This window comes from Sabethes cyaneus, chromosome 2 (genome assembly GCF_943734655.1).
Source record: "Sabethes cyaneus chromosome 2, idSabCyanKW18_F2, whole genome shotgun sequence".
Classification (NCBI taxonomy): Eukaryota; Metazoa; Arthropoda; class Insecta; order Diptera; family Culicidae; genus Sabethes; species Sabethes cyaneus.
In genome coordinates this window covers 59776833-59790601 of record NC_071354.1, presented here as the reverse complement: position 1 = coordinate 59790601, position 13769 = coordinate 59776833, and the positions used below count along the sequence as shown (strand labels likewise).

The window sequence follows — 13769 nt, the reverse complement described above, 5'->3', positions numbered from 1 at the left end:
TTTCTGTCGCATCGTTTTCCATACAAAAAACTCATTTTTTCAAGTTATCGACTGTAATTGAATAAGTGAAATTTTATGACTTTGATCCTAAACTTATGATGTCTTGCGATAAATACCACACAATAAAATCAGTGCTGCTGTAGTCTGGAAGGTAAAAATTTGGGCTTGTTTTGAGCATACTTTTGATATGTTACTATTTGTATTCCAGATAATACGTACCTGAAATATGAAAACTGGATTCAACTTATTGCCGGAAGATGCTCCGTTACTAAGGATTCCCGCACCTAGATTTTTATGGTCATCTCCCATGCCGGTATGATTAAGCTATTTTGTTATATATTACTAGGAATGTGCTATGTGTTTTAATAACGGATGCTTTTTGTAAGGAGTGCACATACATATAGGTATTGAAGTGAGAACAAGCGCACTAACTTGCATATTATGAATACATGAAAATCCTATAATTGTACCACCGAATAAGCCCCCTATACCCTTCACTTCAGTTAAACTGTTATACTAGTCAAGTTGAACTAAACTTTGCGAACCAAATATAAGAAATTTACTATATGTTTGTCGACTGTTGGGATTTAATTCTTGGATTTTTTCTCAGCATGATCAGTCTCAAAAATGTCAAAAACGGGCTTGTTCTCTACATGCGACAGTTTCGATGATTTATTTGATCTTTTTCAGAGGAATAGAAGATTTAACGACAAAACGATCAATCTTTTATTCCTCTGAAAGAGATGAAATAAATCATCGAAACTGTCTGATGTAGAGAGCAAACTCGTTTTTGACATTTTTGAAACTGATTAAACCGAGAAAAAATCCAAGAATCAAATATAAGAAAGGTAAAAATTAAGCTTTTAAATAACGTTGATTTTTATTAGAAGCCTGCGCAGCATGGGGTTATTTCCTGAAAAGCTATTATTGATAACACTTATATTCGTTGAGTCAGGAAAGACAGTAGTGAAATGCTTGTTCAAAACTTCTTATTTCATTTCCGAAAATTTCAAAACTGTATTTTATTTATTTGAACCTTAGAGTGCCCTAAGGTGCGTAAAGTAGTGAATGGAGACTCAAGGCGTTTTATTTTTCTTTGCAAGAAAATGGATATGTCTGGCAAGGAAGCGACTGTTTTTAGCTCTTTTTCACCTCTTGCATTGAGAGATAATAAATGCTTGCATTGTATCTGCATTAAATGGCTTCATTGCTAATCGAGAAAATTGGCTTAATCTCACTATTATTAACTCTTATCCAAAAGGTTAACACATCGTGGCATGACTATCCAACCGAAATATGGGACCAAATACCGGACAGAGATATTATTATCAAGCTGACCGTGCTGATCCCGATAGTGTTGTTCGGCATTCTGGGAAATATTACGCTACTGGAAATCATTCTCTCGAATCGTGCACTGCGAACTTCAACCCATCTGCTGATCGCTAACCTGGCGCTCATCGATTTGGTTACACTTGTTCTCTGTCCGCCAATGTTTATTTTACACGACATCCACCAGAGGTATGTGCTGGGACCGATTGGTTGCAAGCTGGAAGGGTTTGTCGAAGGTAAACGTTTTATGTATATAAAGAAACGTAGTATTTATAACCATTTATTCGATTTTCCCACAGGAGGTCTACTGATCACATCCATACTAGCACTCTGTGTAGTAAGCTACGACAGGCTAGCGGCCATAGTCCTTCCGGCAAAAGCAAGAATGACGAGAAACTGCGTCATCCTTGCCATTGTGCTTTGCTGGAGTTTGGGATTCGCTGCCGCTCTTCCGCTAGCCATCTACCGCAACTATCGGGAGCGCAATTGGAGTAATTTCCGTGAAACTTACTGTTCCGAAAACCATGAAGTTATGCCCATCTACTGGGACTACATTGTGATTCTGCTGGTATGGATGCCGTTGGCGGTAATGTTGGTGACCTACGCTGCCATTCTGTTCAAGCTGGATCGGTACGAAAAGAAGGCACTGAACCGAGAACATCCGATGGTCGTGAGGTTCAAAAGTCGAGTTGTTAAGACACTATTCGTCGTGCTGATGACTTTCATCGTCGTGCGCATACCGTTCACGATAATGATTATGATTTACTACAAAAATGTTGATGATTCTAACTCATTTCAGGTACGTTTAAATCTAGATTAATACCAAATTAATACTGGTATAATTTTAATCATTCCATAGGTAAATGATAACTTTGTTCTACTGTGGTGGTTGGCAAAAATGGCTTTTATATTTTTGTACTCTGCAATGAATCCCGTGATATATGGGCTAACCAATAGAACTTTTCGTAAAGCTTATAAGAGTTCAAAAATTCTTGGCACTCTGTTGAGGTTTAGTGAGGTAATGATGATGTTTGTGGAAATGGAATTATAACATTAAACAATATTTCTTTACTATATTTTAGGACGTTGATAAATCGCCAGATAACAAACCATTGGCGTTTTCCCGTAAGGCTTTCTGGCCTCGCGACCCATGTGAAGGAGAGAAATCTCATAAAGAAAATAGAATGTATTGGGGCAGTAGAAACAGGTACCGAAACTGCTAGGCTCGTCTTCAACTGAACATCCTATTAACACGATTCTCATTTTTAGATACATCGTTGCCAACTGGTTAAATTCTACCATTCGATATAAGGACAAATGTCGCACGGTTGGAAATCAGCGCGAACAAAACAATCTTGCTGACGCGAACAACACAAAATCCTCCGAAATGATACAAAACAATTAGTGCTTTCACCTTTCGGAAAAAGCCAGCACAGATTATTTACTGTATGCGTAGTGACAACCCGGCAATAAAATGATAATGTACGCTTTTATCGGCAATATTTAATTATGCCTGTCCGCCTTCCTAGGACCCATTTACGAAACGGTAGTTATCGTATCCGGAGAAAAAATTACCATGGCATAGCTTATCACAGTATTATCGAGTATCATAGCAGGGATAATAGTTTTCCTCCTGCTGCTGGCTGATTTGCAGTGGATGTCGCTTTTCCAGCGTAAGCCAGTTCGCCCGTGATACTCGTTACCGCCAAATGCTCGTGGATCCGTTGTGGCGCTTTTGTTACTTTGTTATTATTATAGAAAAAGGTAGTAAATTACCATAACCTGGGAGTTAGTCAAAATCTCCGGTTCTTCAGCATATGTTAAACAATGGTAATTTGCTTATCAAGTGTGTACTTTACATTTTATCGATTAGTGCGGAGGATAGTTCATACGTTCGAGTGTGCAAATTGCCAGTCTTCGACTAAGAGCGTTTTCGTTCGGTTCAAAATAGTTCACCAGTGTATGTTTGTTACCACACAAAACTTAGCTTTGAATTCCAAATATCAGTTCTATGGAGATAAATTACAATTGGATGTACAAACATTTCGTTGAATATATCTCAGGTATCGTGGCGGTAAAAATTGTGATTACCGTTTAGTGTTGATGGGGGTATTGCAAAGAAATCAGTTACACAAATTTGAATTTATATGATGATATTGTTCTATATTTTTGGAATTCATAGAAAATTTTGAAACAAAATACAAAACAAAACTTTAACCCGAAAGACGGAAAATCAAACATCCGTGTTTTTATAAAATGATATGAAATAAATATGACAGCTTAACATAAAAACTGTAATCCATCTAACGGTGAATGAATCTATTGTGATAAGTTATTAGGTGAAGTCTATATTATATTAAAATGAATGTGATAATGTTACAGTCTATCGACGTTTAATAAGTGGTATATGAAAAGTTTGAATATATTTCATAGTACATGGGATGTGGCGTTTTAAAGACTTTTGTTTTAAGTGACTTGCTTACTTACTTATTGGTACATGTCCGCCGGTCCGGCAGAATAAAAGGCAGAACGCAGAGATCTCTATTGTCGATGGTTACTCGCCATGGCCTTTACCTGTCGCCAGGACAGGTTCTCGTCAATAATCCGGATGTCGTTCGTTGAGCTGCGTCACCGTGAGCCTCTGGACCTGCCTTGCTGTCTTGTATTGCTGGGCGTACAGGAATACGGATTTAACGTCTGAGATGAAAATTCGGGGTGATCTGGTTGGAGCGCCAGATGCTAGGCAGACCTGCAAAGGCACTCCTGGCCTTTCATTCCAGTAGTAACATTTACAGGGTCAGACAAGACACCTTGGACGCACCTGGAACTCCTCTACGCCTAAGTGCGCCCCAGATGTTTTAGATGTTCAAAGCCAACGAACACCAGTAGAAGAGAGGCTTGGAATTCGTTGATCTGCTCCTATATTATTCGGAGCGTTGTGATACGGTATACTAATGATTGGCTAGCATGGAATGCAATTTGCTGCCGCCGGAGCGTGGCATCTACCTTCTTATGGATCCGGTTGTGGATTATTTTACAGAGTACTTTGAGAGTAATACAGAGCAACGTGATGCCACGCCAGTTACTGTATTCAGTTAGGCCTCCTTTCTTAATGACTTTGACTAACATTCCATGCATCTAGTGGTTTCCAACACATTGGCTACTGTTGAAAAGCTGATGCATCATCTAGGCTGACATAGATAGGCTCTATTTTTCATACTCTTGATGGCTGCTACAATTTCATGCAATGATGGCGCCTCCGAGTTGACCCGATTAATTCGACGAACTGTAGGCGTCATACGCTGCTGGTTTTGTTGGTTTCTGACATTTGAAACTCGGAAGAGTTGTTAAAAATGTTCAGTACATAGCTTAAGCTGTTCTGTGCTGACCAGCTCTGTCATTTAGCGGCATCTTTGTATTCATCCTGGCACCACTAAGGCGGCAAGAACCATCGTATAACAAACGGATATCACCATTGGTGGCGCCGGTTTCCCCTTGTACGGCTAGGGAGTTAGTTATGCTCTCCTGTGCCGTCTATAAACTCCCTCACCAGTTCGGTGTATCGTTATCGGACAGCTGTCTTAGCCGATCTAGTTCGCACTCGCTCAATGCCAGCTTTCGCCTCTCTCCGCTCGTCGATCTTCCTCCAAGTTTTGTCCGATATCCACTTCCTCCGCCCGTTGCGCACTTTGCCGAGGGTTTCATCACTGGTCATAATGAAGGCGTTCTTGATGCCGGTCCGTTGCTCTTCGACGGTTCCACCAGGTGGCAACTCCGAAACTTGGGATTCAAATTGTTCGACAAACGCCTTTTTCAGCTCATAATTCTCCAATCGGCGGACGTCGTAACGGTACCCAACTTACTCCTCCCGTCATTGGATACGTGCAACGCGTAAATGTATCTCGTAAAGAAACAAGATGATGGTCGGATGCAATATCAGCGCTGCGTTTGCTGCGTACATCAAGTGGGCTCCTTCGCCATTTTCGGCTGATGAGATGTGATCGATTTGGTTTTCTGTTCGGCCGTCGCGGGTATGGGGAAAGAGCGATCCACCAATGACCATGTTGTAATTACCGCAGAATTCTGTAAACACTCCCCGTTTTCGCTCATCTCTCCTAGGCCATGACGTCCCATGACGCGTTCAAGGTCCACATTGTTTGAGCCAATCTTCGCATTGAAGTCGCCCAATTAAATTTGGATGTCCCCTTTCGGGCTTTTCTCAACCACGCTGTTCAGCTGGCTGTAGAAACTCTCTTTCTCCTGCAGGTCGGCAGCATTATTCTACTCGATTGTACGATTATTCTTTCGTTTATCTGTTCCCCCACTTCATCAGGGCCGCATGTGCTTCTGGGATCAGTAGGAATCCAACTCCTCTATCTCGAGTAGCATTTTCCCCTCGTATGCCAGGGTAGAGCAAGACTTGCCCGGATGATGTCATGTGTTCGACAGCACCCAGCCAGCGGACCACGCTCAGCCCCAGGACTTCAAACTTCAGGTTGCCAGCTTCTCTTGTAAGTTGAGCCAACTTACCCTGCTAGGCAAGGGTCAGTATATTCCATGTTTCGATTCGTGTCCGCTTTTTCATGCTTCTTCTTTCATTTTCTGTAACTTGGTAAGTTTACGGGTACACTAGATTGTTAGCTTGAAATCCTTATTCCGTTGATGGGGCTGCCAGATTGAAGTGGGCGCGAGCCCAAGTTTGCGTACGACAACTAAGGTTGCGTATTCCAGCCGGCACCACGTAGAGATAGTAATAAGAGTTAGTGGACTTACTTCTTACTTCCGTCAGCAGAAAGCCGGGCTCTTACCGTATCAAGAATTCCTCTCCACTGTATTCGGTCCTAGGCTACTTGTCGCTAATTCGTTGAGCGTCTCGGTACATGCCTTTTTTGGAGGGAAAAGTAGGCTCGATTTCCAGCTTGGATGCGTTGTTGAATTTCCTTACTCGTATTATTGTCGCCGGTGACCAGAGATTGCAAATATACGAAATCATCAGCCACTTCCAGTTCATCACCGTCAATGGTCACTGTCGAGGAAGGCAAACTTCAAGGCAATGTCAATGAAAGTCGTCCTCATCGTAACGGGACTCACTGGAATGTGTCTATAGCAGTGTACTTGTCCGTAAGAGTTCACTAATGAAACACAGATTTTTGACGGTACAAATACCGATCGTCTTCAAGGGGCGATCGTTCAACTAAGAATTTTTTTTTCAATCAATACATTCTAGTTTTGTTCCCTGCAGCTATTTCTGCGTGCTCTATGGAGATAGTTCCGTTCTATTCTGCCTTCTGGCAGACCTCACTCCGTCCGCCGAGCTTCTCTATCACGTATTCGTTTCGTCACCCTAGGTGGGGACTTTATTTGTCAACAAAGACAAAACACTCAGGGAGAGTCTGGTAGGCTCCGACCACGTTAGTCTCGCTGAGCGGTCAACTCTTTCATGTTCAATATGACACCGCTAGGTCACGTGGATTTGACAAGTCGAACCATCGTTCAAGGTTTGTTTACTTTTTGCAGGTTAAGTTTTTCGCGCGTTCGTTCACCGGAATAATAGTGCGAACGCGGCAGTTCAATTGTTGTATTTTTCGTGAAATGGAATGCCACAATCTAGAGCATGTTGTTCCTATTCTGGAAATCGTTTTATACTTCTTTCGCCGTCACTTGATCGGGTTACTGACCGGCACGGACTCACAGAGGTTTATCCACCCGGGTTCTGGCAAAGATTCACGAGATCATGAGAGATGAAGGTCGATACAGCTGTTCGCGTTCGACTGTATCGCCTACTGCCCTGAAATTGACGAAAGTATGATGCGTGGGCATGTTGTACTTCCGACAGTTTTGGAGGACTTGTCGGAGATTAAAAATTTCATCCGTAGTAGCACAGGCTCCCATAAAGCCCACCTAGCCTGCCTTACGAATTTTCTTGCTATTGTGGATAGACGACGTAACAAGATCTGGGACGCAACGCACCTTGTAGGCGGCATTCATCAGCGTAATGCTGCGGTAATTACAACAATCTTGTCGATCGCCCTTTTTTGTAGATGGAAAAAACCACACCTTCCATCCACTCCTCCGGTAATTTCGCCTCCTCCTAAAGCCTTGAAATTATCTAGTGAAGTGCCGTTGCTAGCGGTTCTTGACCATTTTTGTAGAATTCCGTCGGAAGTTCGTCCTTTTCGGCGCCTCTATTATTCTTCAGCTAACCGATTTCTTGCCGGATCTCTTCGAGATCGGAATCCGGCGCGCTTTTATCGTTTGTAGGCACTCCTAGGTTAACTTCCGTTGCGTCTCCTTCTTTAATAGCGCCATTGAGAACTGCTTCCATCTGTCGATCATTTCGTGCTCGTTTGAGTTCAGGTTTTCCTCCTCGTCTCCAGACATATCGGGCTTAGGAGTGTGTCCCTTACTAGATTGGTTCATCTTGTCATAGAACTTACGCGCCTCATTAGCCCGGAATAATTGTTCTAGCTCTTCACGATCTCTGTCCTCGTTCTGGCGCTTTTTCCTCTTCAGGATCGTGTGTAGGCTATGGGGCCCGTTAATCGGTCTATACATTGCTTTCCTGTCGACCTTGGCGTTCATATTCCCGATGATGATTTTGATGTCGCGTGGCGAGTAGTTAATGGACGGAGATGGTAAATTTGCACATGTTCACTCTTTGCTAGCAGACACAGAACATGACCTGGTGATCAGCACGTGTGGTCACTCTAACACTCATACGGCTCTAGGTCACTTTGTCTTAGGCTAGTATCATCCAGTCGATCCTAACATTCATTGCACTGGCAGCCTCGTCGACAGTACACATCCAATGATTGCGGGATCTGCTAAATACGAAGTTGACGGCTTCTATTGGGTTTTGTATTGAATAAAACCTATTTTTCTCGTTCATCTGGCATCTTCGCTACCTGTCCAGCCCACTGCCGTGTTTAATTCGCATAGTCATATTCAAAGAATTTTTACTTCTTGATTTGAGACACCTACTAAGGGGCCATCCAGATACCACGTGGACAGAAAAATACCAATTTTCAACCCCCCCGTCCCCCTCCGTGGACAAGCGTGGACATTGGCTCAACCCCCACCCCCCTCCCCTGTGTGTCCACGTGGACATTTTTTTTGCTTATGTCAAATTTAACAAAACTGAAATGCATTCTGCTAAATTTTATTTTCAACTTGATTTATGCAGTATTTATTGAAAAAGCTTACGTGAATGGAAGCTCCAGTCTCCGACACAAGGCATACGGATTTTCAGTCGTTGAGGAAATCTGAGTTTTTCCATTGATTTTCCGTCAATTTTCCGCAGCGTATTATAATCCGTATGTAAGGTGTTAGAACCTTAATTCTTGTGATCTTGTCTACTGCAAATTATTATCGACTACAATAAAGTCCGTTTCAACTTGACTTTCGCTTGACGATTCATCTCTGTCCAGAGTATCTTTGTCTAACCAAAGCACCTTAGTTTGGCCGTCTACTTCAATACAACACAAGACCTTTCCGATGCGATGTGAATCATAAAATTTTCTGCAGGCGAATCCTTTTGGAAATACGTTGCCCATGGATGCCCTTGCATTTGATTTTGAGGCAAACTACAATCCACATTTGGTGCAAGCGCGACCTTAATGATAAATGAGTCACGTGACTGGTGAATATTCGTGGATTCTTCTGTTACCTTAATCATTTTCAAAAGAGGGCAAGGATGGTAAAACAATAATAACATCTTTATTACTGCATTACATCAAATGTCAGGTTCGGCAGGTTCAACAGCTATGTGTACTAACGCAGGCTCAATCTTTTCGATAAGATTTATACCAGATGTGTGTCTTTGTAATGATCGGTTCATGTGTTTAGGTCAACATATGCCTCAGAAGATAAATCTTTATTTGAGCTCAAAAACAATCACTGATCAATGGTTAATGCTAATACATATGTAGAATCAATTCAACATTGCTGTTTCTAATTTCTATTTTTTGTAAGAAAAAAAACTTGTCCACGTGGACATTTTCCATACCCCCTCCCCCCTTCCGTGGACAAGCGTGGACATTTTCATACCCCCCACCCCCCTCTAAGTTGTCCACGTGGTATATGGATGGCCCCTAACATGTATAAAGAATTGTCATGTACTTATGTTAACATGCTAACATGTAAACAAGTAAAATATTGTCCATATAACGTAAAATCTAAAATTAAATTTTTAATCCCTCAGGGTTACAGAGAAGCTAAGCAACTGAAAAAAATATGGATTCACTGGAACTTTTTGCTGGCAAATTTGTACACTTCATAACGGATGAAGTAACGGTAAATAAGACAACATCTCATATCATAGGCTTCACAGTAATTTATCTGAAAAATCTTATCCAAAATACTTGCGGAAGCTATTACTCACACCAGCCTTCAGTTTACATTTTATACTCTTGCTTGCAGATGAACGTCAGCATTTATGACTACCCGCGGGAAATATGGTACATCATTCCGTTCTGGGAGATAATGATCAAAACAGTGACTTTCATTCCGGTTATCACGTTCGGGATCTTCGGTAACGCCGCTCTGCTCTGCATTATCTGCACTTTGCGACCGTTGCGAACTCCAACAAATATTTTGATTGCCAATCTTGCCGTGGTGGATTTGGCTACTCTGATCGTATGTCCCATTATGTTTATGTTGCATGATTTCTACCAGAACTATGTGATGGGGCCAGCAGGATGTAAACTGGAAGGATTTTTAGAAGGTATGACTAGTCGAAGACTAGACTAAACAGGTTTGCTGCTTTAAGTGATTTGTTGTTTTCAATACATTTTCAGGATCGCTACTTATCACATCGGTGTTGTGTTTGTGTGCCATCAGCTACGACCGGTTAACGGCAATTGTGCTTCCGAAAAAATCCCGCCTAAATGTTCGTGGGGTTTCTGTGTTGATCTTCTTTGCTTGGTTTGTGGGCTTTTCGTTGGCCTTGCCTTTAACTATTTTTCGAAATTATAAAGAACGCCAGTGGCACAACTTTCTGGAAACGTTTTGTGCAGAAAATACCAGCTTTCTGCCACGCTATTGGCATGTGCTTATTGGTGCCCTCGTTTGGTTTCCTCTGACCGTGATGATCTGCTGTTACAGTATAATTTTCCTGAAGCTCGATCGCTACGAACGGAGAGTTTTGAGCAGGGAGCATCCGATTTCCGTGTGCTACAAGAAAAAGGTAGCCAAATCTCTATTTATTGTTTTGGTGGTTTTCATTGTGCTCAGAATTCCTTTCACGACGTTGGTATTTATCCGGTACAATCGGTATGTGAACGAAAGCACTAACCAAATTGGACAGGATTTTTTGATTCTCTGGTATGTGTCACACTACATGATGTTTGTGAATGCAGCAGTCAATCCAGTGATATATGGACTAACGAATGACAACTTTCGGAAAGCTTACAATAAGACCAAAATTTGGCGCTGCTTCTGGGATAATGAACGTTTGAATAAGGTGAATTACATTCTTTTAGAAAATTTGTTTTTGTCATGACTACAATATTATCTTTTAAGGTCGAACCGAAGAGAGAACATGCAATTGCAGTCATAGGTAATTTGCAGCCACGTGGACCGTGTGCAAATGATAAACTAGATGACTTCTCTGGTTGGGTTGTACAACCAAAAAACTGTGCACTGACTGCTGCTTCACGAGAGACTAAATCATCTCAGTTGAAACCAACCACGGAAGACAATGACAAAAGTCCGTATTATTTAACAAACTATTCATACATCAGTCAATTCCAATGTAAAAACAACAAGCTTCAGTCAACTGGATATATTTAAAATTACGAATGAAATGAATTGCTTGTCATTGAGTATATGTTAGTCCACTTGTAATTGACGAAATGATCCTTCAACGCCAAACAACGATTCTGCGTCTTTCGGCCGTCCGGGTCGCTTTTTCTCATCGGTTCCATATTTATCTTCCTCTAGAAAGTACTCCCGAAAAGCAAGAAACTTTTTCTCGGTTTGGTTTATAATATCTTGGATAGGTCCTGCCTCTCCTCCGTATTCCGCCGGTAGCAATCTTTTCGGTACATGCCGATACAGTGATTCTAAATCTTGTCCGTGAACATATAGCTTTTGAGGAAAGTAAAATTTTAACAAAACTGAAATTTACGCAGATCGAATTTAAACTTACCCTTGATTTATTTTTCTCGCTCATAAAATTCTTGAACATGTTGAACACTACTTCGAACCCATGTGGTGTGTTGATATAGTGAAAACCTTTCTGGCGCAACGGAGATGCCTCTTGGCTCATCAACGTCATCTTTTTCACGAAACTTGGAGTAAATTGCAGAAAATGAGCCATCGTGACATTTGCCAGGTCCAAAATTCCAATCTGCGGTGAAATTTATTGTTTATAGTCATAACAAGTTTTTCAAATTTGCCAAAAAACCTCTCACCTGTCCCGCTACGACAAAGTTGTCATCTTCCATCATCATCAAGTCGTTTATCATCGTACTCACTCGTATAATTTCTGAAATGGTAAATTGCGCCGGATCGTACGCTGCAGGTCGAACCAGTATAATTCTGGGAGAATCGGCTGCTTCCGTGTTCGGCAGCGCAAGGCCAACGCCTAGTCGTATGATGGCACGAGTTCTTGGATCCTCCGGATCCCTAGTGCGGATCAGCTCCGGGGACATTGTCCTCACAGTGTAGAACATATCCAGCTTTTCCTTCGCTCGTTCCAAACTGTACTTACAGCCCCGCAGAAAGGCAACCAGGAACTGATCGTCAATCCGGCACCGCAGGTGAGCGGCCTTGGCGATCCATTGGCGGAGAGCATTCAAATCCTCCTGAATGCGTTCCGGTCGTTCGTTTAGCTCCTCTTGTGCCTTTTTGCTTAACGCAACCGACAGTGGCCGAATGTTCACCATGCTGTAGCCGGAAAGTGGTGGTCACTTGAAATGACTAGTCAAAAACTGATTTTTTGTTGCTGAATTGAAGTCCAACGCTAATCGAGCGGTTGATAACTGTAGTGCATGCTTATCTTATTAGATAAGCAGTGGTATGTTTTTTTTGCAATGTCATGCCATATTTCTGGATTGCGAACTAAAATAATATTTTTTTTAATGTTACTTCATGATTTATATTTTACACATTTCAAATTTATTTGTCTCACTTCACTTTAGAATTTCACTGTTGGTTATTTGAAAATCAGCATAAGAAAAATCATACTGTAGTAGAACTGTTTACTGTTTATCAGATGATTCACTTTTCATAAATCTTATGAGTAAACTATACGATACTTTTGCTTCATGAACTCTTGAGACGAAACGACGACCTGACACTGCGAGCAATTGAAGGTACTTTGTTATTCAACCGTGGTCGGTACATAATGACGCTAGACCTACCGTTACTGATAAGGAACAATACCTGGAAATGGAGGTTTATTGATAGAGTATAGCATTCTGATGCGACGTTACCATTTACTTTGACAAACGTGGTATTGGCAAACGGACATGCTTAAAAATATTTAGTTTAATATTTGTTACTAGTTACAAAAAAATATTTACTGCTAAAATCATTGAAGTAAAAATTGCATTTTTTATTTTTTACATAAAATAATAAATAAGTAGGTATAAGTAGCAAATCTACACTAATTTTTCAATTGGTACTTGAAGATCTCATTACTATTTACTGATATTATAAATCGAAGAAGTCGGATGAATACATTGTAAGCGATGAGTACGTGGTCTATAATGTCCCGAGTAACCGTGATGACTTTTTAATTAAAAGTATGAGATGAGAAAACCAGTTGGTAATGAGCGCTCATTTAGCTCTACCAAACCTCTATTTGGCGCCACCACATGATCAAAGGTGTCCAATTGTATATTTGAATACTTAGTAGAATAGGGAGGTACTCTGTCATATTGTGTTTTGGCTGTCAATTGTTATTCTAAGCTAATAATTGACCCACGGCAATTGATTTAGCCAGGGGCGGACTGGCCCACCGGGCAACCGGGCAAATGCCTGGTGGGCCCCAGTAAAAATTTCGTTGTTACACAAAATGAGATTTTCCAAAATTTTTATTTCAGTTAAAATCTTTCTACGACTCACGAATGTTCAATTGCTGGGTACCCATGATTTATGCGATGTCTTCTCAGAAGTCTACGGCCTCTTCTTGATTCTCTGCCTATAATATAATTTTGGCTACTCTTTTATCGGGCATTCTAGAGACGTGACCAGCCCAGCGCAGAGTGAAACGCTGGACTATCTTCATTATAACAGCATATTTGCATTCTTAATATAGCTCGTAGTTCATGCGTTTGCGCTACACTCCATTTTGGATTTTGCCAAATTATACGCTAAAACCCCAAGCATTCTCGATCAGCTTGTTTTAGCGTCCATGATTCATGTCCGTAAAGGGATTAGCGTTCTCTAGAGCGTCAGTTTTATGCGAATTTGCAAGCTACGGGACTTCAGCTACA

General features: G+C 41.3%; 3 protein-coding genes across 3 annotated transcripts; 2 read left to right on the top strand and 1 right to left on the bottom strand.

Moving 5' to 3' along the window:
• Window positions 1–226: 226 nt before the first annotated feature.
• On the top strand, window positions 227–2734 carry LOC128735475 (neuropeptide FF receptor 2-like). The gene is made up of 6 exons (XM_053829957.1): window positions 227–313; window positions 1262–1565; window positions 1629–2128; window positions 2189–2347; window positions 2412–2454; window positions 2553–2734. The coding sequence occupies exons 1-6, from the start codon at window positions 227–229 to the stop codon at window positions 2732–2734; spliced, it is 1275 nt and encodes a 424-aa protein (XP_053685932.1).
• A 7013-nt stretch (window positions 2735–9747) lies between these two features.
• On the top strand, window positions 9748–11118 carry LOC128735473 (neuropeptide FF receptor 2-like). Its single transcript, XM_053829956.1, has 3 exons — window positions 9748–10051; window positions 10125–10789; window positions 10849–11118. The coding sequence occupies exons 1-3, from the start codon at window positions 9748–9750 to the stop codon at window positions 11116–11118; spliced, it is 1239 nt and encodes a 412-aa protein (XP_053685931.1).
• A 39-nt stretch (window positions 11119–11157) lies between these two features.
• On the bottom strand, window positions 11158–12573 carry LOC128734479 (alpha-tocopherol transfer protein-like). The gene is made up of 4 exons (XM_053828702.1): window positions 12461–12573; window positions 11742–12390; window positions 11477–11677; window positions 11158–11415 (listed from the first exon to the last, which is right to left on the bottom strand). Exons 2-4 carry the CDS (start codon window positions 12213–12215, stop codon window positions 11158–11160), a joined length of 933 nt encoding a protein of 310 aa, XP_053684677.1. The 5' UTR covers window positions 12216–12390; window positions 12461–12573.
• Between the last annotated feature and the right edge of the window lie 1196 nt (window positions 12574–13769).

Coding starts and splice junctions, on each gene's coding strand:
- LOC128734479 (XM_053828702.1), bottom strand. CDS start 12,215: ATGGTGAACATTCGGCCACTGTCGGTTGCGTTAAGCAAAAAGGCACAA. Junction 11,678..11,741: donor ACTTTGTCGTAGCGGGACAG/GTGAGAGGTTTT, acceptor ATTTCACCGCAG/ATTGGAATTTTGGACCTGGC. Junction 11,416..11,476: donor GCGAGAAAAATAAATCAAGG/GTAAGTTTAAAT, acceptor TTTCCTCAAAAG/CTATATGTTCACGGACAAGA.
- LOC128735475 (XM_053829957.1), top strand. CDS start 227: ATGAAAACTGGATTCAACTTATTGCCGGAAGATGCTCCGTTACTAAGG. Junction 314..1,261: donor TATGGTCATCTCCCATGCCG/GTATGATTAAGC, acceptor CTTATCCAAAAG/GTTAACACATCGTGGCATGA. Junction 2,348..2,411: donor CTCTGTTGAGGTTTAGTGAG/GTAATGATGATG, acceptor ACTATATTTTAG/GACGTTGATAAATCGCCAGA.
- LOC128735473 (XM_053829956.1), top strand. CDS start 9,748: ATGAACGTCAGCATTTATGACTACCCGCGGGAAATATGGTACATCATT. Junction 10,052..10,124: donor ACTGGAAGGATTTTTAGAAG/GTATGACTAGTC, acceptor ATACATTTTCAG/GATCGCTACTTATCACATCG. Junction 10,790..10,848: donor ATAATGAACGTTTGAATAAG/GTGAATTACATT, acceptor TTATCTTTTAAG/GTCGAACCGAAGAGAGAACA.